Genomic DNA, 21429 nt, shown 5'->3' with positions numbered 1-21429 from the left:
TCTCAGAATTCTGACTTTAAAGTCAGAATTTTATTTATTCATTTATTTTTTCGGTGGCCCTAGGGGTGTCAAACTCCAGTCCTGGAGGGCCAGTGTCCTGCAACTTTTAGATGTGCCTCTGCTGCAGCACACCTGAATAGAATAATTAGGTCATTAGCAAGGCTGTGGAGAACTGCTCTACACAAGGAGCAGGTAATTAAGCCATTTCATTCCAAAGTTTTGCACCTGTAGCACATCTAAAAGCAGTAGGACACCGGCCCTTGAGGACTGGACTTTGACACCTGTGCAATAGAGGGTCATTAATTTATCTTCGGTATTTGTGACTTAATATAAAGCAATTACTAAGCTCTCCAAAAGAGATATTCCTTTGTGCAACCAAACAGTAAATTAATTTTCTATTATGTAAAGCCACATATAAACCTTTGTGTTTTTAAATGGTGAAAGCTTTCCTTAATCCTTACCTGCTTGCTTTAGTACTCCTCCTCGTGCTCCTCCTCAAAAGGTTGGATCCAAGATGACCGTTTTTGAGTCATCTTCTTAATTGTGTTAGCTTAGTTCCTGCTCTGTGTCTTTTTAGGTTTTGATTCAGTTTATAATAGTTATTAATAATAGCTAATTTCTAACTATGCTATGCGAGATAACAGTGAGCGCACTAAGAAATATGCAGGTCCGTTTTTGAGTCGTTCGGAGCTGGGAAAAATGTTTTCTGTTATTTACACCGTAAAACCTGCAGATGTCACTAGAGAGCCATAAACAGAAACTATTAGCTTGATTTCTCCGCACAATAAAAAATTGTCCCGCTTGCATTTTGACAACTAGTCTTTTCGACCATCTTTTAAAAATACAATTTTCGCATAGAAAATAAACAGAGTTTTCTTATAGTTATTAGAGTTGAAATACGAGGATTAAGTTCGGGAACAAAATATTTTTTTCAATGTCTTTTTCCATGCTTAACTAAACCTCTAAATTGCTAAAATCAATGAACATACTTTCCCAGATTGTGTAGCAAGCCTGTGGATAATTTCTGAAGAGTAGCTGCCCCAAATCTCACTGTATTTTCACAACCTGCACAAGTTTTCATAGAAAATGTTTTAGAAAATGAAAATGATTGACAGGCATTGAGAAAAATGTAACAGAATCAATAAGCTTCAAACATGTAAGTTGAAGTGCAAATATGAATTAAATCTTTTAAATTTTTATGTGGTTCTCAGCAAAATCCCCCGAACTTTGAGCGTGGACTCATATTTCTCCAGAGTGGGGCGCTCAACTCAGTTCAAGACTACTCTTAAATGCAAAAATTTGTACATTATTATTTTTCTTCCTAAAAATTAAATACTTCATGTGTTAATTTCTGGGAATGGTATCTACTCAGTTTTGCGCTAGTTAAATCCACCCTTCATGTATTTAACCGCATGTATCATAACCCAGTCAGATGTTGCGTCCCTCCTTGCCTGACAGCCATATTGAACATCCCTATACATAAAAGCGTGTCAGGTTTGTAATAAGAACCCAAGACTTGGTCGGAAATGTTGGAATTGTCCTTCAAAATAAAAGAGAATTTACAAAGTAGCATGTTTCAACTTCCAATTTGAGCTCAGAACATTAGCATTCAGCTTTGATGTGGCTTTCCTGTTTAGTAAATGGAAAATCAGATTCATGTCTATGAGGAAAACCTTTAGAACCCGAAATGTTTTAAGGTCTAATCTACTGCTTCCCTCTTCAGACCTTTCCTAATTAGGCTTTTACTTTATATACCTCAACCGGAACCTGCGGTATTTTATTCCGTGCACATTGACATGGACACCTCAAATCGCCTTACGGTTGTTTAGAGTTAAACGCTTTTCTCGTGTCTGTAGGTGATTGAGTGTAAGAGACTTAAAAAACGGGAATCGGCATTAAATTATCTGTTACAGCTCAGCTTGTTCTTTTGAATTTTGAGGAAGACACGTCGACCCCCGGTGAGTTTAAAAAAAGATGAGCTTCTCTTCAACTTTGATGCGCTACTAGCGGATGTCCTCGTGCTCGCGCCGTTGGCGTCTCACAAATATAGATTTAAACCGAGTTGTGTACTTTAAACTGAACAAACTCTCAGAAAACATGGTTTTGTTAGCCCTTTCTCAACGACTTTCTGAATTATGTTGGTAAATTTAGAGAATTTCCAATAGGCGAAACTTCACAGTCTCGGCTAGGCTCGTCCCGTTATGCGGACTACACCCACTAGCAAGAAAATGTCAGATTTCAAGGGCTCCCTTCTGAAGACTGTATATTTACACCGTTAGCAATTGTCGTGCTGTATTTAGAAACTCAAAAGGCAGATGCTGTTTGTTTCTGTCGAACATTGAAGGTATACTTGGCGTCAGTCTGACGCTAGTGTGTTTTAGGAGCGCAGCAACAGTTGTCTCGCCGATGTTTGATGAAGTTGTGGTTAAATTTCAGTTTAAACGGAAGCCAAATCGGCGGGTAAATAGGTGAGCTAGCTGATTTAACGAGACGTGTTGGCCTTCAAAACGCCCCAATTGTAAAAAAAAATCCGCATCGTTTCAATCAATTAGAATATATTTGAATTTTTTATTAAGTTGTTGGACATGTGTGTTAGACACTTTAATGGTAAAATTATAACCTTAAACTGTCTAAAATAAAGTGCAAGTCCAAGAAGTATCTTAAAGGGAAATGTCTTAACTCGTACCATCTAAATTTCTTAAAATACTTCTGGACGGCGATGCTGTCTGGTAGCAGTCACTCTTGCAACCAATTGGAAGAAACCTCTGACTGAAGACAGTAGCTGTACTCGACTGTCCTGACATGCTAGCAGCTCAATATCTGGGCAGCAGAAACTGTATTCCACGGAAACATGTCCTGGTTGACGCTGTCAGTTATTATCAAGCACTGCTAATCCACCTCGTTTTCTTTTGCTTCTTTAAATCTCAGTCTGACCGAATGCTTAGAAAGCTGGGACAGCTCTTCTAAAACCAAGGAGCAATGACTTTATACGACAACGTAGAAGGAAATGGAAAGGTGAATGGTTAGAGGATGCAAATAAGACTGTGAAGGCGGTTTACTTTCCAGAAAAACACCAACCCTCAACGTACAGGCACAGCTACAGTCTGATTAAATCAAAGCATATTCTTGTGTTAAAATTACTTATTCATTGAACAAATCAAAGTCCCATTGAGAATATGTGCTAAAGCTGCTCTCTATATAATCTATTTTATGAAGAAGAAAGGACAGAAATGTCAGTGAATGTGCAAAAACACACCCCAAAATACTTTCAGCTGTATTAAATAGGAGACAGAGTACAAATGCGTACAGTGCTTTTTTATGATTTTTAGTTTTTTTTTATGCATAATTTATCATATAAATGTCTGTATTTGCCTGCTAAATAGTGGCTTGGCTGTAATTCAGTTCCCTCCTGACTGTTTCCATTTCCACTTATGTACCTTTAAGCCAACATGGTGGGATTCACTGCACAAGCACCTCTTTGTTTTGTGTTGTCATCTTAAGAGATAGGAAAGTATTTATTTTTGTCCTTTTTCCTCCTGACTTCACATAAAGTTCCTCTTGTTTTATTTGCAACTTTCAATACTTCTATCAAGACTTAGCTGGGCGATTCTGGACTCTGATGTGAAAATTGAACGTATTGATTGTTCCTGAACTCATCCATTGCCAGAGCACTTGTTTAAAAAACAAATGTTCTTTTAATTTCAGGTCTCTCTTCCGTCCGCTGACGGATTTATCCTCTCAGCTGTTGGGCGAAAAGTGGAGAGGAAGCAAACATGCCTAAACCGGTAAGATGGAGTAATTCATGCCTCATTCCTGCATGTGTCAGTTGTGCAAATAGTCTCTTGTTGTGTTCAAAATCTATTTACTTAAAGATGAATGTGAAGAGTCTTGGAAGTGGTGCATTCACCGTCTTGCTTCCTTCCACCCCTCATGCACTTCTTCCAAGTAAACAACAGCCATACTGTCTTGCGGAGTGCCAAGCCCACTGGGCCTGCAGCAGCAACACTGCAGCCATTGTTGTTGAAAAGGGTAAAAAGAGAATGCCTCAGTCCAAGGATGTGAACAGCGGCTGAAACAAAACCAATTTGATGCAGTCTTGTCATGGGTGTCTGCTTTCCACAGTCGAGCCTTTTTCTCCAAATTGGACTTGGGAATTCTTGTTCTCCCACTACTTTGGTGCTGATCAACCTGGATATTTTAAAAGAGTTATTCCACATTTATCTGATTCTGGCTAAGTTTTTCTTCTGCTCATGAGCCAGGCAGTTTCTTACTGTTTTTAATTAGGAAGCTGCAAAATATGACCGGATGAATTTTAGGCGTGCTGTAAGTGAGGCGCCTCCCTGTTCTTGGATGGTAGGAGGTGGCTTGGGCTTTAGGAAGGTTTAAAGAGGAACAGACGAGCACTGATTTCCTCCTTCACTTCCTCTTCTCATCGTACAGTAAACAACCTGCCGCTCTGCTAGGATCAATGCCTGGTCATAGAGAAAAATCTGGTAGCTTTGTATAGCCAGAAAACAAGTTCATGGTCTGTCTCTGGATTTTCTAAAGTATCTGGATGTGAAACTAATCGTTTGAGAATGCACCAATCAATCAGACTGATTGGAATCGGGCAATTTTTTTAATATGAAATCAGTTGGGGGTTTTTTATTGAATACATCAGAAGTACAGTTTTGCACTTTTGTAGCTTAATAAAAATCAGATATGTATGAGGGAATGTTCTTTGATGCCAAAATCTTGTAATTCCCCTTTTAAACATCCTCTATCAAACACATTGCTGCTCTTCTTTATGCAGTATAGTCTGTGGAAGAACGAGGGGGGGAAAAGGGAAGTGGCTGGTCAGTTAACCAAAAGACAGAAAGTCATATCGAAGTAAAGTTTAAGTTTCTGTTGTTTTTTGAGTGATGGAAGTTTGGAAATTTAGAAAACTGCACCACAAACCTGTCAACTTTCAGAAGCAAAGCTCATATTTCCACATGGGTGTTTTAGATTAACTCAGTCAATCAAAAAGAACAGACATGTGTATTGTAGCAAGGCTAGGTTGGAGACGATCATAATGAAAATGTATTTTTTAATCAAAAAGCAGGAGAAATAAAAACAGATTTATCAGCCTTTGACATGAAATTCACCAAATTGATTGATTCCAATATATGGGTGATTGATAGGTCCATCTCTAGTCTTTGGTTTCTGCTTTAAACAAATATTTGAGTTGTATTTGTGTTAACATTTTGCTCCCTCAGCTTGCGAACCTTTCTGTGAAGAAGACTTTCAGATTTCTTGCTTAAGGCAATTTTTCTGTTTGCTGAAGAGAGTGTGTGTGTGTGTGTGTGTGTGTGTGTGTGAGAGAGAGAGGGGTTGGGGGTCTGTGTACTTTTTGGGGCCCAGTTTAAGTCAACATCCTGGTTCTGTGGAAGTAAAAGAGCAGCTTGCAGACAGAAGATCACCAGGCAACTGAGCGGCTGTCGAGGAAGGATGAGCTTCACAACATAAAGATCCCATCCAGATTTTCAGAACGTATCTGTAAAATGACGACCCTGCTTTCAGAGGAGTACTTTCTGGCCTTTCTGGCCTCCCCTCCCTGTGTGGGAGGATTCCCTCGGTGTGCTGGGAGGTTAATCAGAGGGACAGACAGTTGCTCTGAGCCTGGCAGCTCAGATTAGCAGCTCTGTACTGACTGCAGTCGGTGTGTGTTTGCTTTAAGACCGCTCTGAGCAAAGCCTCTGTAAACAGCTTATGGTGACTAAACAGCTGCACGTTTAACAATGGTCAAATCAGAGTGAGAACTGAGCTTTGCCGCTGAAATGGAGAGCGAGAATCTTATAAATTGACCGCATGCCGTTAGTGATGCTGCACAAATCGTTAAAGAAGGCTAAAGTAGAGTAAGATTAGCATTGCAGAAGAGGACGTGTAGAAAATGGTTTTTAAAAAAGGGCAAAAGAAGTAAATAAAGCTGGGTAAAAGTTCTATGAATGGCTGAGGATTTACCCGTCAGGGTGAAGCCACTTAATGCTTTTGTCACATAACTGAGGTGGTCATCTGCTGTTCCTAAACAGTGTGCCAGTCTCTTTACATGTGTTGTCTACTTTTACTGTGTGTGTGTTGAGACACCTCAACGGCCCCAATCAGTGACCAGCTGCTTGGAAACTCAAAGATCTCTTCTTCTTCTGATCAGATTATGCATCACCTTCAGGAACTCCGATGTTGCACTAACTACATCTCTGTTTGGTGTGGAACAAGCTTTCTCTCATAGCATGTTAATTTGTTCTCAGAGTATGAACCTTCCTTTAAATGGGAGAATGAGCGAATTGACCCAGTGTTGACTTTACCCTTTGATAACACTGATCACTTTTCTGAGATGCCAAATAGTTTCAATTCCCAAATTGGTAATCATTTTCTTCTTTTTTTATCCTTTCCCTTCAGCTTTTAGGGTTAAACCTTTAAAATGATCTAACAGACAATCGATAATAGCCTAATTTCACACAAATAATAATTTTAAATGTATTATATCTCTAACAAATGGACTTGGAATAGTCGGTTCTTGAAGACATCGCAGTTGTCGCTTTGTATGATTAGGGGCGTCGGAGCCCCAGCATGTTGCTGCCGTCGCTCATCTCCTCCCCCTCTGTCTGCAAGTGAAGGGATTAACTGACTGTCTGCTCCAGACGAGATTCCTCTTCCTCAGGGTGTTGGTTTCCAATGTTTTGGCAGCGTCCTACTCGATGCTTCGCCGCAAAACACAGAGCACGACGACTAGAGTGTCACAACTTAAAAACAGAGATGAGTGTGTGTTCTGTTCTGACTCCTGCCTCAGGCATGCTCCAACTTTTCACATGTACTCATTGGGAGTCACAAGGTTTAAGTTCAGCGTTTGCTCAGGTTTCCTGGGTTGTTCATTCTCGGGACGGCGCTGAGAGAAACCGCAAGAGAGGAATGATGGCAGAAAAATTGATTAAAATTAGAGCAGGGGAATCCAAAACAATCATTCCTGAGGTTTTGTGTATAATTGCTAAGCAGAAAAAGGAGAAAATTGTCTCCTCAGCTTTTTTTATTTAAATATTTTTGACGCCTAAGTTCTCTTACTGTAATTTCATCTCAGTTTCCCCAGATCTTCTCTTGTGCTTCCTGTTGCGCTCTGCCTCGCTCACAATTTCATTTTGTTTTCTTGCGCTTCCTCACCCTGCCCTACTTGCTTGACACCATCCGCCCTGCTCAGCACCTCGCCGCTTCTCGTTATGTGCTGCTCTGCGCTGCGTGCACGTAGGTGTGAGAGGAAGGATGTGAGATGCCTCTGAGGTCAGCCCTCCTCGCTCTTTGTCATCAGCTGCTGCTCGGCCCGCTGCCAGCGCAGCTTAGCTGCAGCCAATGGCTGACTTTTAGCGTCTGCTCCACCCAGCAGAGGCCTGTAAGCAACAAGCTTGAAGAATTGGTCTTTCTCACAATGCAGCGCTTGGTCTGTATGATGGAAACGATTTAATGTGTTTGTACTACTATGCTGTGCCAAGAAACCCCAGACAACTGCACTCGACATTTTCATCCACAACATGAATGCATGACTGCTAAAATGAAAATTTTCTGCTGCATATTCCTTTAAAGTTCCTTTTGCAATCCCAGTAGTGCAGAACTGATATTTAGTTTTTTGTCATTTAATATGTTGTATTTCATGTATATTTAGAGGATCTAAATAGTTTTCTTTATTTTAGTAAAGGAAAGTTTTGCTTTGGAATTCAGGACTAAACTATAGATGATGCAAGAGAGATGCACCGAAAAAAAAAAAAAATTCTAGATTGGGTATTTGTGACACTGTTGGATCAATAAGACGAGATCTATTCAGTCTAAATCTCTAGTTTTTGCTTTGAGCAACGTCACGCTTTATTCATTTAGCAATATATTTCTAATTGCACTTTCTAAACAATTTAACAGTTTTTTTTTTCTTTTCTTTTCATCACTTTTTAGTTCTTGTTTTGTTTTCTTCTTTCATTCCATCACTCTGTGTACCAGAGTTGCCATTGTGATCTCATCTGGTGACCATGGAGGGGTTGAAATTTCCATGCAAGAAAATTGTTAATAGAAATTGTATTTATTTATTTATTTTTTTTAATGAATTAAGAGCTCCCACTGTTTTTGGTCACATAGCTGTATTGACTTTACCAGCCAGGAAAATCCTGATAGGTGTACTTTTATCTAATAGTATAATCAAAGTAAATTACAGTTTTTATGTTTTGTTTTTTTGTGTGCAGATCAATGTCCGTGTGACCACCATGGATGCAGAGCTGGAGTTTGCCATCCAGCCTAACACCACAGGAAAACAGCTTTTTGACCAGGTGAGTCTCACTAAAATAGCTAAACATGTCATGATGGTGGAAGTCCCACCATGAGGAGAATTTTAAAAACTTTGCTGTGGAAGATTTGACATGCACATTTTTATTTATTTTTCTCTTATTTTCCATTCCAGGTGGTGAAAACAGTAGGTCTGCGGGAGGTTTGGTTCTTCGGTCTGCAGTATGTGGACAGTAAAGGTTACGTCACCTGGCTAAAACTGAACAAAAAGGTCAGTTGTTGAATTTTTGATTTTGGGCTAATCTCCACTTTAGCAATCTGCAAAAGATTTTTCTACATGTGTTTGAATTAAAATGTCAAGTAATTTTGTGCAACTAATTCATGTGACTTGATTAGTTGGTATAAACTGACGGTGATGGATCATGATGTTGGTTATATTTCCCAGGTGACCCAGCAAGATGTGAAAAAAGAAAACCCTCTGCAGTTCAAGTTCAGGGCCAAGTTCTTCCCAGAGGACGTTTCTGAGGAACTGATCCAAGAGATCACACAGAGACTCTTCTTCTTGCAGGTAAAACGCTCATTTAAAAAAAAAAAAAAAAAAAACTTTTGTAAAGAAAAGTAAACATTTGTGTAACTCCACTCGTACTTAAAATAAAAATCTGGACACGGAATCTCTACCGTGCGATAATTTCCATTTTCATTTCTCTTTTAGGTCAAAGAGGCCATTTTGAACGATGAGAACTACTGTCCTCCAGAGACGGCCGTGCTGCTGGCTTCATATGCTGTCCAGGCTAAGTATGGAGACTACAACAAAGATGTCCATAAGGCTGGATACCTGACCCATGACAGACTACTGCCTCAGAGGTATGTGAACACAATAGACCCTGCTTTTGACTAGACGGCTCAAAGTTGTGCAGAAATGTGAAGTGGAAGGACAAGAATATATAAATTTTTCAAAGTTTTTAAATAAAATAAAACTCAGAAATGTGTTGTTTGCATTAGTATTCAGAGCACTATTACTTAAATTAAAATAAAGATATCTTTTATCTGTCGTGTGATTAAAAACAGAAAAAATTTTGTAAGTTTTGCTTTGTAACGTCTGGAGGAACCTGCTCTCTTCCGTGAGAGAGTGACCCTTTTGTTGTGAAAGGAAAATCAAATGTTTTTCATTCCCTGTTGGAGTACTGTATTATTTCCTCTGGAGGAAGCAATTTTAGGCTATTTGACATTCCTTCAGGTGAACGTCACTGTCTGTGTGTTTTCCCAGAGTTCTGGAGCAGCACAAGCTGACGAAGGAGCAATGGGAGGACAGGATACAGGCCTGGCATGAGGAGCACAAAGGAATGCTCAGGTAGCCGGTCAGGTTTTTCTATCATTATGTGCTTAGATTTGTCATTTGATGTTAGAATATCACTGGATTAAATGTGATATAATGCCATATAATTTCACCGTGTTTGATTTAACTTTCTTCTCCAATTAGTATTTTGACAAAACAGTCTAATATATTCTACTTTACAAGAAAATCCTTTGTTCTAATATAGCTGTAATGGTTTTAAAATCATTTCTCGTTTATTTGGGGTTTTTGTTTTTTTTTTAGAGAAGATTCAATGATGGAGTACCTAAAAATTGCTCAAGACCTGGAAATGTACGGAGTGAACTACTTTGAGATCAAAAACAAGAAGGGCACACAGCTGTGGCTGGGCGTGGACGCTCTAGGTCTCAACATCTATGAACACGACGACAAGTAAGAGATTCACTCTGAAGTTCTCAAGCCTAGAACTGAACCACACATCTAATATCTAATAGGGTTTTTACACAGTTTGAATTTCATTTAAATATTTTTTACAGGTTTTGGGATGAAAGATGTGTCCTTTTTAGAGATTGCAGTTTGGAAATGCAAAGATGTTTTCAGTCTGTATTCAGTATTTAAAGCCTGATCCCAATGAATATTTGTAGGGTCTTATTTATTTGTACTATTAAGAATAAAAAAACAAGATATTTTTAAGCAATAAAACTGTAATTATGCAGAGACTGCATTAGCTGGAAGCTCATATCCTAATGTCTCAGTCGTAACAGTTGGTGTAGGTTTGTCAATGTGTGTGTCACCATAACGATGTCTATGGTGTAACCTTAAACCTGAAGGTGCAGAGTTACAGATATTGTTAGAAGGTGGAAGGAGGAAAAACTCCCATCTTTTTATTGTGGAAGGGGATTTCCTATTCCGATGAATCAGATTTATTTTTTTCACTTTTTAGAAAGAGAAAACAGATTTAATCACTGATCTTATGGGATTTCCTCTTGATAGGAATCTGTGTTATCAAAGATTACAGCTTTCTTTCCTTATCGAAGTAAACAATAAAGTGTCCCAATGTTGCAGGCAATCTTTTAAATGGTAAATCCAACCATGGTGGGTGTAAATTGTTTTTATGAAAACTCAAAATTAACCTCCAATCCCAATTATGCTGTTTCCTCTCTTTCAGATTGACACCAAAGATCGGCTTCCCCTGGAGTGAGATCAGAAACATCTCATTTAATGACAAGAAGTTTGTGATCAAGCCTATTGACAAAAAAGCACCTGTGAGTAAATGGTCATCAGAGAACCTGAGGCGTCAACCAATGCAAGTTCTTTAAAAAAAAATAAAAAAGTGTGCTTTTACTCTCAATTTTTCCAGGATTTTGTGTTTTATGCCCCGCGACTGCGCATCAACAAGCGTATTTTGGCGTTGTGTATGGGAAACCACGAGTTGTACATGAGGAGAAGAAAGCCTGACACCATTGAAGTGCAGCAGATGAAGGCCCAAGCCCGGGAAGAAAAGCACCACAAGCAGATGGAAAGGTAGGAACACTCTGTCAGTAATGTGCTTTAGAAAACACTGAACAGACTGAAAAAAATGACCTCCCAGAGACTAAGTCCACAACAAAATGGATTTAATGTTCCCATCAAGTAAAAACTTAAAAACATAAAAAAATTTTACTTGAAATTAATTATATGAAGAATTTTAAACCCAGAGTGAAACTTTCACCTTCATCCAAGATGGACTGCGGCTGTGTGTCAACTGGAGTGATAGTCCCTAACGCCCCATGTTTCTTTATTTGTTCAAATTATTTGACAAAGCCTTGTCATTTGGCATACTTACGAATGTTCTCAGGGCCCAGTTGGAGAATGAAAAGAAGAAACGAGAACTTGCCGAGAAGGAGAAGGAAAGAATAGAGCGGGAGAAGGAAGAGCTCATGGCGAGGCTGCGGCAGATCGAAGAGCAGACCATGAAGGCTCAGAGAGGTACCCATACTCTTCTGTTCTCTCCATCCATCATGTTTGCTGCGACTGCACCATTGGTTTAAATCAACTTAAACCTGTGTCTGTGCCCTCTGCTAGAGCTTGAAGAACAGACTCGCCGGGCCATGGAGTTGGAGCAGGAAAGACAGAAAGCACGAGAGGAGGCCGAGAAGCTGGAGAGGGAGAGACAAGCAGCTGAAGAGGCCAAGGCAGAGCTGGCCAGGCAGGCGGCAGACCAGCAGAAGACCCAAGAGCAACTGGTGTGTTTTTGGCTTTTGGCGCGTTTCAAAACTGTTCTGCGTTTGCGCTCAGTATCTGTAACACGGCTGTGTTTCTGGTGTCCCAGGCCACCGAGCTGGCCGAGTTCACAGCAAAGATTGCTCTCCTGGAAGAGGCCAAGAGGAAGAAGGAGGATGAGGCCACCGAGTGGCAGCACAAGGTACTGCAGTTGTGTTACTTGTAGAGATTGTAAAAACTGAGTAAGTGTGTCAAAAGTGTCAAGGGTTTTTATGATGATATATGATTCTGTATCACTCCTCTTTTATTTTTGATTTTTATTTTTTCAAATGTGCTCAGGGTGCTGATTCCATATTTCAAAACCAGTTTTAACTCTTGAGAAGCAGTGATAGAAACCGACATCCACCAACTGTACGTTCCGCTGAACAACATAATAAAAAAAACTAATAAAAAAAATAAAACAAAGTAGAGCTCACAACATGAAGGTTTCTTATTTAACACTGATGGAGGAAGAAAAGGAGGACCAATCCAAAAATGACTGAATTGCTCACCTTAAATGATGTCAAGTAGAATGTAAACATCAATTATAGAAAAAAAGTCGTCTCCAAATCCAGCTGCCTGGAGCGTTGAACTTGCCTCCAAGGCCGTGTCAGTCCTTATCATGGCAGATGTTGTTTTCAGATGACAGGTTTGCTCGTAATGTGCGAGTCTCACTCCTACTCTGGCTCATGTATGCATTTTTTTATTGGCGAATATTACCATAACCAATTTGAAGCGGGTTAGTCGTCGTCTCTCGACCTGCTTGTGCTTCAGTGATCAGCAAAATCAAAACAAATCTCCAGTCAGTTCTTAATCAGTGTTTTTACTGATTCAAGTAAAAAGAGGGATAAAATTTTGTTTTTCTTCTGATTAAAACGTACCAAAAACCAAACCGCGACATTAAAACTAAGGTATGTACCTTACCTTTATTTTTGTGTACTGTTACACCCCAAATATCCTTCACTCCCCCCACCCCCTACTTGTTCGTCGGTTTATCCATGTGGTTTGTGCATTAATTATTCTGTCCACCCATCAGTCAGATGATCCGTTCATGGATTTAACTTTTTATTCATTCTTTTATCTACCCATCAGTTTGTCCGTCCGTTTTATTATTTTTGTGCCTCTTTGTCTTTTTATGCATCTGTCTGAATGTCCACCCATTCGTTTCTGTTATGTCTCTCTGTCCGTCCATCAGTTTTCCCACTTATCCATGTGGAACATATTGAAAAAAATCTGAAAATTTGACTTCAAAAGCCTTTTAACCAACTTAAAGGCAACATGATCTTAACTTAGCTGCATATTTTAATATCTTTTTAGCCTTTTCTTAACACTTCCTTGCAGCATTTGATGAGTTTTATCCCACATAGTTAGCATGTATGTTTGTGACGGCAAACTTTTACGGTGCCAAGCCCAGCTCCAAAAGCCTTGCGGGTCTCCGTCTTATTGTCCGTGTCGTCCTCTGTCCGCCTGCAGGCTCTGTCTGCTCAGGAGGACCTGGAGAAGACCAAGGAGGAGCTGAAGACCGCCGTGACGCCCGCGCCCGCTCACCCGGGCGGCGACGGCGACCCCGAGCACGACGAGCAGGACGAGAACCACGCCGAGGCCAGCGCCGAGCTGTCCAACGAGGGCGTCTGCCAGCTGGACCTCCGCAGCGAAGAGGCTCGCGTCACCGAAGCGCAGAAGAACGAGAGGGTCAAGAAGCAGCTGCAGGTGAGCAGCACCGACTAAAGGGTTCAGAGGTGGTTTCTGAGGAAGGTGGCGTCTGGCTTCGTGAGCCGAAAGTTTTTCAAAAAGCACTTCCTACATTAGGTCTGGAATACATTTCAGTTAAGCTGCTAAAATCTAACCAAAAAAAAACCAACTGCTTATTAAAGGTGCATTAAACAAAGACATTTACATCCCACAAAAACAAATAACAACACGACTATATTATTTTCTAACAGCAGTTTTGTAACAAAGAAGAAACACGATCCAAGCAATGGCAAATAAGGGTAAGAGAAAGGCACACTTGTTTGTCCGTTCGTCTTCATCCTCCTGCCCTCAGCAGGAGCTGTGCTGGCTTAGACTGTAGCCCGGCTTCAATCAGACACTCGACTCATTCACCCCCCCAAAAAATCTGTTTCCTCTTTATTGTTTACTCATATACAGCTGAATCCAGATATCTGCATGCACCGCATACCAAAACAATCGACGTCTCGGTTGTTTCTGCTCAACGTTAATGTTTCTAAATGTTTTAATAAATTTACCTCGTCTTCTTAATGCAGTGAATGTAAACATCTGGATTTAGCCGCATTAAAAAAAAAAAATCTAAATACAAGCTTGGCTGCTGCATAGGCCAGGACTCATACTAAAGCTGTACAACCAGAACAAATTAAAATAATCTCCAAAGAAACTTGAAAAAATGAACCAAACGAACATTCCTATGAATCAGAGATGCTCAGAGAAATAGTCAAGTTTTTAGCTTGGATCAGCTCAGACATTGAGTGAAAGTTGGATATTTTCTTAATGTTGACAGAAAGTGATAATAGGAAAGTGGAGTGAAGGAATGCGGTCATAATGTCCGCTCACAGCAGGAAGTATGAAGGGAAAAAACAGCATTTGATCAAATCACCCCTTTGCCTCTGCCGCGTTCACGTTTGTCTCCGTCTGTCCTCCCGTTTGCCTCATCAACCCCGGCTTCCTGTGTCTCACCCGTCCAGACTTTGAGCTCGGAGCTGGCCGACGCCCGAGACGAGACCAAGAAGACGCAGAACGACGTGCTGCACGCCGAGAACGTCAAGCAGGGCCGAGACAAGTACAAAACGCTGCGGCAGATCCGGCAGGGCAACACCAAGCAGCGCATCGACGAGTTCGAGTCCATGTGAAAGCGGAGCCGCCTAGTTTTCCTCTACCTGCCCAGGCAATCTGGTTAAATTGCTCGTCGGACATTGCCAAAGCTTAAGATAGAGCTGCTCTGAACTAGATATTCACCGCCAGAGCCAGTCATCATTAATCCTAAAATGTTTTGGGAAAGAGCAACTGTAAAACCAAAAGCTAGGTTTTATTTTGTACTGAATCAACCTGGCCATAGAAAGCTGTTTTAAATTTTTTTTTTTGTCGTTCTTGTTTTCCTTAACCCGTGTATGCAAAGCTTTAGTCGGATATCCCTTATTTTCTGCTTTTGTTTCTCGCTTGTTTTATCGATGGTTTGGGGGAAAACCAGGTCATATTGGCGTTTGGAGAGCTTCTGTTACATCATGTCAAAACATATCGAATATTAGAGCTGAGGTTACTTCACTATGTCCTTTCAATTCAAACTATGATTTAATATTTAGAGGCTTATGTGGAAAAAACGGAGCTGCAGTATTTTTTTTTATTTTTTATTTTTAATGGCTGGCTGATCAAAAACCAGCAGTATTTTTGAGATTTTAAAAGAAATCTTTTCTGTGAATTAGAAGCGAACAAAGTTTGGACAATTGAATGTAGCAAAGATTACAAAGGGAAAATGTTTTGGGGTTTTTTTGTTGTTGTTTTTATATATATACATATATAAATCTATAGTCATAGTAGTAACTAATCAGATTGTGCCACTCAGCTGTCGCCCTCAAGTTTAAAAGTATTATTAAAGATAAGCTAAATGGTTTGGTTGTGGTGATGCCGTGTGGGTTTTTCATGTCTGTGTTTTGGGCTTTCCAGTCGAGTCCCAGTGTTTCATTCCCAGTCACCGTCGATGGTTTTCTCTGCCTACCAGCTCACAAAGGAACCAAGGGAGTTCGAAGGACACCGCGGTCGGATCGGTTCGATGGTTTTTAAGGCGTGGCACCTCTCTGACTGGAGAGCTTATGAAAACATCAGTCCCAAGGCGGGATGCATCTCTACCTCAGCAATTAAAACAGTGGTGACTGAAAGTCAAACACTTGGGATGCGTCCTCCCCTCCCTGCCTTTATGTCAAAAAACAAAATCGGAATGATTATTGTTTTTGGGTTTTTTTTGTTGTTAAAATTACAAAGTTTCTTCCTCTAAAATCTATTAATTCAGATTTAACTCTACAGTGAAATATAGTTTTCAGTAATTGTTTAATTTTTGGTATATCTGGCAGCTGGTGTTAGCCCATAGCTTTAGGTCTGCTTTTTGTGTTCAACGTCTGCATCCTCTAGTGTGTTTTTGCCACAGCAGGTGGAAAGAAATGATCTCGTGCTTCCAGCGCCTGGGGGAAAAACAAAACCAAAACAGGAACTGGAAAACCAGCAGCCAGGCGTTGTTTCAGTTGCCGACTCCACCGAAGGGGAAAGCGCTTGCCGACACATCCGCCCATGCTCTCAAACTCTCCATGTCCGAGCCGTGAAATCTTCAGTTTGACACAAAGAAGCTGACGATGTCTGCCCTGGCACCAGCTGTCACTTTTTGATATGATTTTTTTGTTTTGTTTTGGTTCCCCCATCTTTTATTTCTGATGTTTGTTAGTTTGTATCGTTTAAGTTAGACGTCAGAGGTGGATCATGATCCATTTCTTTGGCTCACGAATAAAAGTTTTGCTTTTTAAACTTGTTTTCCTGTATGTATTCTTTAAAACGCAAATGGCACATTTCTCCCTCGTCCTTCAACGACAACGTAGAGATGTCATGAAAAATCCACTTTTCTAGTCCTTAAAATATTTTTGTGTACTCCGAGTGTCGAGAAGAGAAAGGGGGAAAATAAATATCCTTTCCTGGTCCTGTGTAGATATCTTTAAATTCTCTTTGGTATATATTTTTTAGTCAATTAACGTTCCTTTTTCTGACATCACTCTATTTGTTGAACTGTTTACTAATGTGTCTTTTTTTTCCCCCTCCTATCCTAGGGCGTTGATTTAGTTTTTTTTAATGGTTTGTTAATGGGGATTTTTTTTTCTTTTGCGTTCCCTCGCAAAACTGTACTGATCAGTTATGCGGCATAATTGAATACTGTAAGTCTTTCTTACGGTGGCCGCCGTACTTTCTGATTTAGTAAAAGGTTATGTAAGGTTTTTTCATGAATGTTAATATCTCGTTGTGAAATATCTGAAGTTTTCTATCTTTCTTTAGAATACAAAGGCACCACAAACCTATGATATATACAGAAACCTTCCGTAAGTAGGAAAGAAATATAAATACTGTACATCCAAACTATATTTCTGAGTTATTATCGCGGCGTAATAAGTCATCTGACAATTTTGATTGTGTCGCTGTTGTGTTGGTTGCCTGAATGGTTTAAAGAGCTGCTTTTATGTTCAGTTCCATCTCAACCCTAACCAGTGACGTGCGGTCAGGTGAGGCAGGTGAGCACATAAAAATGTTGCACCATTTTTGGAATACAACATTCTGATTATGATTATATATTTTCTTTCTTTCCATGATGGCTGCATCATGGAAAGAAAGAAAATATATAATCATAAAGTAATTTAAATTGTTATATTCATCCGGTGGTTTGTACTAAAAAATATTTATTTTTCATGTAGCTTCACCAATTTCGATTTTTATTTGTTCAAAATCGCTGAATTTTCTTATTTTCCCATTCAAATGCTTGGAAGCGATGCCGGTGAGGCAGCAGCGAGCTCTGCCTCACCTTGGATTGCGCAACCCCTGGCTCTGCGCTGGCTGCTAAGCGGAGAGAGCATGTTGCTGTACGGCGTCAATAAAATGGTTTAAACAAATTTAATATGTGAACTTATTTCCAATAATTTAGCTTATGTATATAATGTACAGTGCTTTTTGTCACCAACTGTGTTTGTGTAACGTGTTTCGTGTAATGAGCGATTATAAATGGCAGAGAACAGGTTCGAGGTGAGGCAGGCAGTTCTCTTGCCTCATGGCAGGGGGCGCTCAAGATCCCAGACGTTCGTCTTGTTCACTCCTCAACTGCCGAGTAAGTGACAGCGAGCTAGGCTAAACGATTCGGGAAGAGGTAAGACAGTAATAACATTTATTTTGTTTTGTTTTTTAAGGAAATGTGTGTTTTGTGAGCTACAGTTTGTATGTGTAAGGATGCAGAAGTGAAACATAACCTGTAAACTGCTGTCAATCTATGCATCTTTTGCAAATCTGATTCTGATGACGTCAGTGCCTCACCAGCTATGAACCTCACCGCACGTCACTGACCCTAACAGACATAAATATGCGGTGAATTAATCGATTTTCAATCAGTTTTTTGCACCAAAGACTTCATAATAATAAACACGTTTTCACTTAGGCTCTGAAAGAGCCATATGAATGAAATAAGTAATTATTGATATGATAGGAGCACGCGACTTTGACACTTAGGTGGTGGGTGTGCCGATGTGGGAGTGACGTCATCAAGTATGAAAGGGAATGTTATTGGCCTGCTGGTTTGTGTGGATGAGGAAACGGTGAGCGGGTTGGTCAGTCCTTGCAAAGTTTGGAGCATAATAATCAAAATGGAATAAATCGATAAATGTGACAGAACAAAGAAGTGGTTTGGAGCTAATTGATACACGGACAGATGAGATTTCCCGAGTAAACCCAATACGGCCCTTTACCATAATTAGTTTGTCGTGTTTTTAATAATAAAACGTGTTTATTATTATGAAGTCTTTGGTGCAAAAAATTGCAAAAAAGTACGGCGGCCACCATAAGAAAGACTTACAGTATTCAATTATGCCGCATAACTGATCAGTACAGTTTTGCGAGGGAACGCAAAAGGTTTTGCGAGGGAACGCAAAAGTATTGCGAGGGAACGCAAAAGAAAAAAAATTCCCCATGTCCCTTAGGGGGCTCCGTACACTTCAACAACTACAGCTTAGAAAAAAAAATTTTAAATGCTGTCATTAATTGAGCCATTTTGCCTACATTCTGATAAATAAAAATTGACTAGAGCTGTGAAACCTTTAGAAAATTCCAGTGTAATTTATAAACTAGACAGGCTAATTGTAGATTTCAGAGCACATAAAAATGTTGCACCATTTTTGGAATACAACATTCTGATTGTATGAAAAATTTATTTACAAAATATTCCTTGTGTCATTAGTGTCGTGTTTTACCACTGGCAAAGCATTCTTTCCAGGATTAGAACCATAATAAATGAGACACTGAGCAACTTATTTGATGAGCAAAGATGGCTTTTATGATTTATCATTCATCAAAATGTAATGTTACTGGTTTTCTTGATTGTTTACTGCGTAGTTTTGTAATTTTATGATGTAAAGCACTATAAACTGTCTTGTTGCCGAAATGTGATATACAAACAATCTTGAATGATGATTAAACAGAGTATCAATTTTGTCAACCACTTTAAAAATCAACTTTGACAGCAGAAAAGATAAATGCGCTACGAGAAATTTCTGAAGTGTGGAAGGTCATGTGGTCCACAGGTTAAGGCACCTGACCTCAGATACAAAAAATGTGGGTTCAAATCCTGACTGTGGTCTATAAAGAAAGTGAATCTACATGAATAATTTGGGATTTTTAGGTTAAAGCCCACAAACTTCATAATAATCAGTCAAAATTAAGGCCAATTTCTGCTTAAATATCTTTTTTTAATCATTCTATTTTTAACTCTGAGAATGCACCGACTTCAACGTTTTTTGCTGACACTGCCGATATTCCTTTTTTGCTGGTTTTTAAGCAAAAACTCAAAAAATGGAATATCAACATCAAATCTAAAGTTATTTGAACTTGTGGTGTAGCAGCTGTTTTGGCCACTTTCAGTGTGGTGTTTTATTTCATGTCCTGTGTGAATTACCTCTGCAACGACAGGAGCAGCTCTGGAAAAAAATTTTTGTTCTTTTTGTTATTTTATTTTTAAAGAAAATATATTTCCTTTTACGTGTTTAAAGTAAAATGCATTGTCTTTTTTTTATGCATGTTAATGTGTGGTGTACTTTCTGCGGCATCTACCTTAAACAATACTTTCATGCAAAGGAGACATCACAAGCACTTGGTCAGGTAATTATGATACAGTCTGAGTGAAAAACTTGCTACCGTTTGTTTCCTGCAACCATGAAAATATAACCAAAACCAGCCAAATTTACTTCAAGAAGATATAAAGCAGGCTAAAAGATATATAAGAGCAGTTGCGACAAAATTGGGTGTGTGTACATTTGGGTGATATTAAAATTTTGTACTATTAACAGTGTAACATCTATGCAGAATCTTTAGACATTTGTGAATCTTATTAGTTAAATATTTTTTGAGCAATAACCATACGTCTTTCCAGCAAATATAATTGAAGATATTGTCCCACAGTAAAGTAGAAGCTGGTTTGGTTATATGATCTCTTATTGTTAGTTCTTCAATACATTTGTTGTTAGTTTTTGTACTTAAAAATGGGTCAGAGTTACCAATGAAAAATTGTTGAACAGAGAATGACAATAACATTTTCACCCCAGAAAGAATAGCATCAAATACACTATAGGCAATACAGGAAAATTATGTGGTCAGAAATTCATTATAAAAATATCATCTTCTTTGTTGAAAAGTTGATGTACACAAACAATTCCTCTCTGTCTAACCATTTTCAAAGAAAAAAACTTTTATGTTTAAAGCAGATGTCTTTGTAATTCCAAATGTAGTATATGTGTGGGGAAAAGTTATGTTATTCTAGCATAGCAATAGCTGTTTATGGAAACTGGAAAGTTTTCAATACTATAGATACATCTTTTTTTAAAGGCTTTATTGGCTCTATTGGCCTTTATTTGATAATTAATTGACAGGAAAGTGGGTAATGAGAGAAGGGGGAAGACACGTGGCAAAGGTCGCCAGGCCAGGAATCGAACCCACGACAGCCACGTCGAGGACTAAGGCCTCCTTATGTGAGTTGTACTTAACCCCTGCGCCACCACAGCACATCCCCTTTAGCTACATCTTAAAAGAAAAGATAAACCACCTAAAGCCTCAACTACATAGGTTGATATAAAGTACCACAAAGAGTTTGGATTTAAAAGATACCTTTTGATCCACTTAATTTTAATCTTATGCATTAAATCCACCAAAGCCCAACTTATTTCTCATTACATTTTTCAGAATAAGATTAACGTTTTTTCTTCCAAACAAAATCAAATAATACGTTATCTACCTTTAAACTGATTTCATTGGAAACCTCAAGTGCTGAACTCGCATATACCAGACTGGAAAGACCTTTAGCTTTAGGGAGCAATGCCTGACCAGAGATGAATAAAACTCTGTAACCATTATAGCAAAGGGGTGATAACTACTGACCCTTTGCATGTGACGTCATAGTCTCCAGAACAACACCCATTATGTACATTGTTTTAAAGTCCATAATGGACATCAAAACAAACAATGTGCTCCTTTAAAGCTAGTCGAAAAGCAGCTGTCTAACCTACTATGGGCACTACATAGTTGATTTCATTTAAAAATGGTCACAAGGCGCTGTGCAGTCGGCTGCATAAACAGAAGGATAGAAACCAAACTTGCATATTTTGCTGAACCATGTTAAAACATGGTTTTAAAACTTCCACAAGGAAAAAACTCACTGAATGCACATTTGTGTATTTGCAGAGGTTTCAGGTACCTACCTTGCCAGTGGCTTGGTTGGAACAAAGAATTAACATAACACTTCAGCCACATTTATCCTGAGGGATCCATGACCAGTACGTGAACCCAGTCTTATAGTTTCTAAAGCACAG

At 39.3% G+C, this 21429-nt stretch overlaps 1 protein-coding gene across 2 annotated transcripts; it reads left to right on the top strand.

Annotated features, from left to right (window-relative positions):
• Nucleotides 1-1784: 1784 nt before the first annotated feature.
• LOC122826856 (radixin-like) lies at nucleotides 1785-15449 on the top strand. 2 transcript variants are annotated; one of them, XM_044109185.1, is made up of 15 exons: nucleotides 1785-1958; nucleotides 3706-3785; nucleotides 8235-8318; nucleotides 8450-8545; nucleotides 8720-8842; nucleotides 8987-9138; nucleotides 9542-9625; nucleotides 9872-10018; nucleotides 10755-10851; nucleotides 10947-11110; nucleotides 11424-11554; nucleotides 11651-11811; nucleotides 11898-11990; nucleotides 13301-13537; nucleotides 14527-15449. In XM_044109185.1, exons 2-15 carry the CDS (start codon nucleotides 3774-3776, stop codon nucleotides 14689-14691), a joined length of 1746 nt encoding a protein of 581 aa, XP_043965120.1. In that variant the 5' UTR covers nucleotides 1785-1958; nucleotides 3706-3773; the 3' UTR covers nucleotides 14692-15449. The 2 variants fall into 2 exon arrangements, with proteins under 2 accessions (XP_043965120.1, XP_043965121.1); XM_044109186.1 differs by lacking the exons at nucleotides 1785-1958; nucleotides 3706-3785; nucleotides 8450-8545; nucleotides 8720-8842; nucleotides 8987-9138 and having other exon boundaries at nucleotides 8260-8318.
• Nucleotides 15450-21429: the final 5980 nt, after the last annotated feature.

The sequence above is a fragment of the Gambusia affinis genome, linkage group LG24 (assembly GCF_019740435.1).
Source record: "Gambusia affinis linkage group LG24, SWU_Gaff_1.0, whole genome shotgun sequence".
Taxonomy (NCBI): Eukaryota; Metazoa; Chordata; class Actinopteri; order Cyprinodontiformes; family Poeciliidae; genus Gambusia; species Gambusia affinis.
The sequence above is the reverse complement of the archived record's forward strand: the minus strand, read 5'-3'. Positions and strand labels throughout refer to the sequence as shown.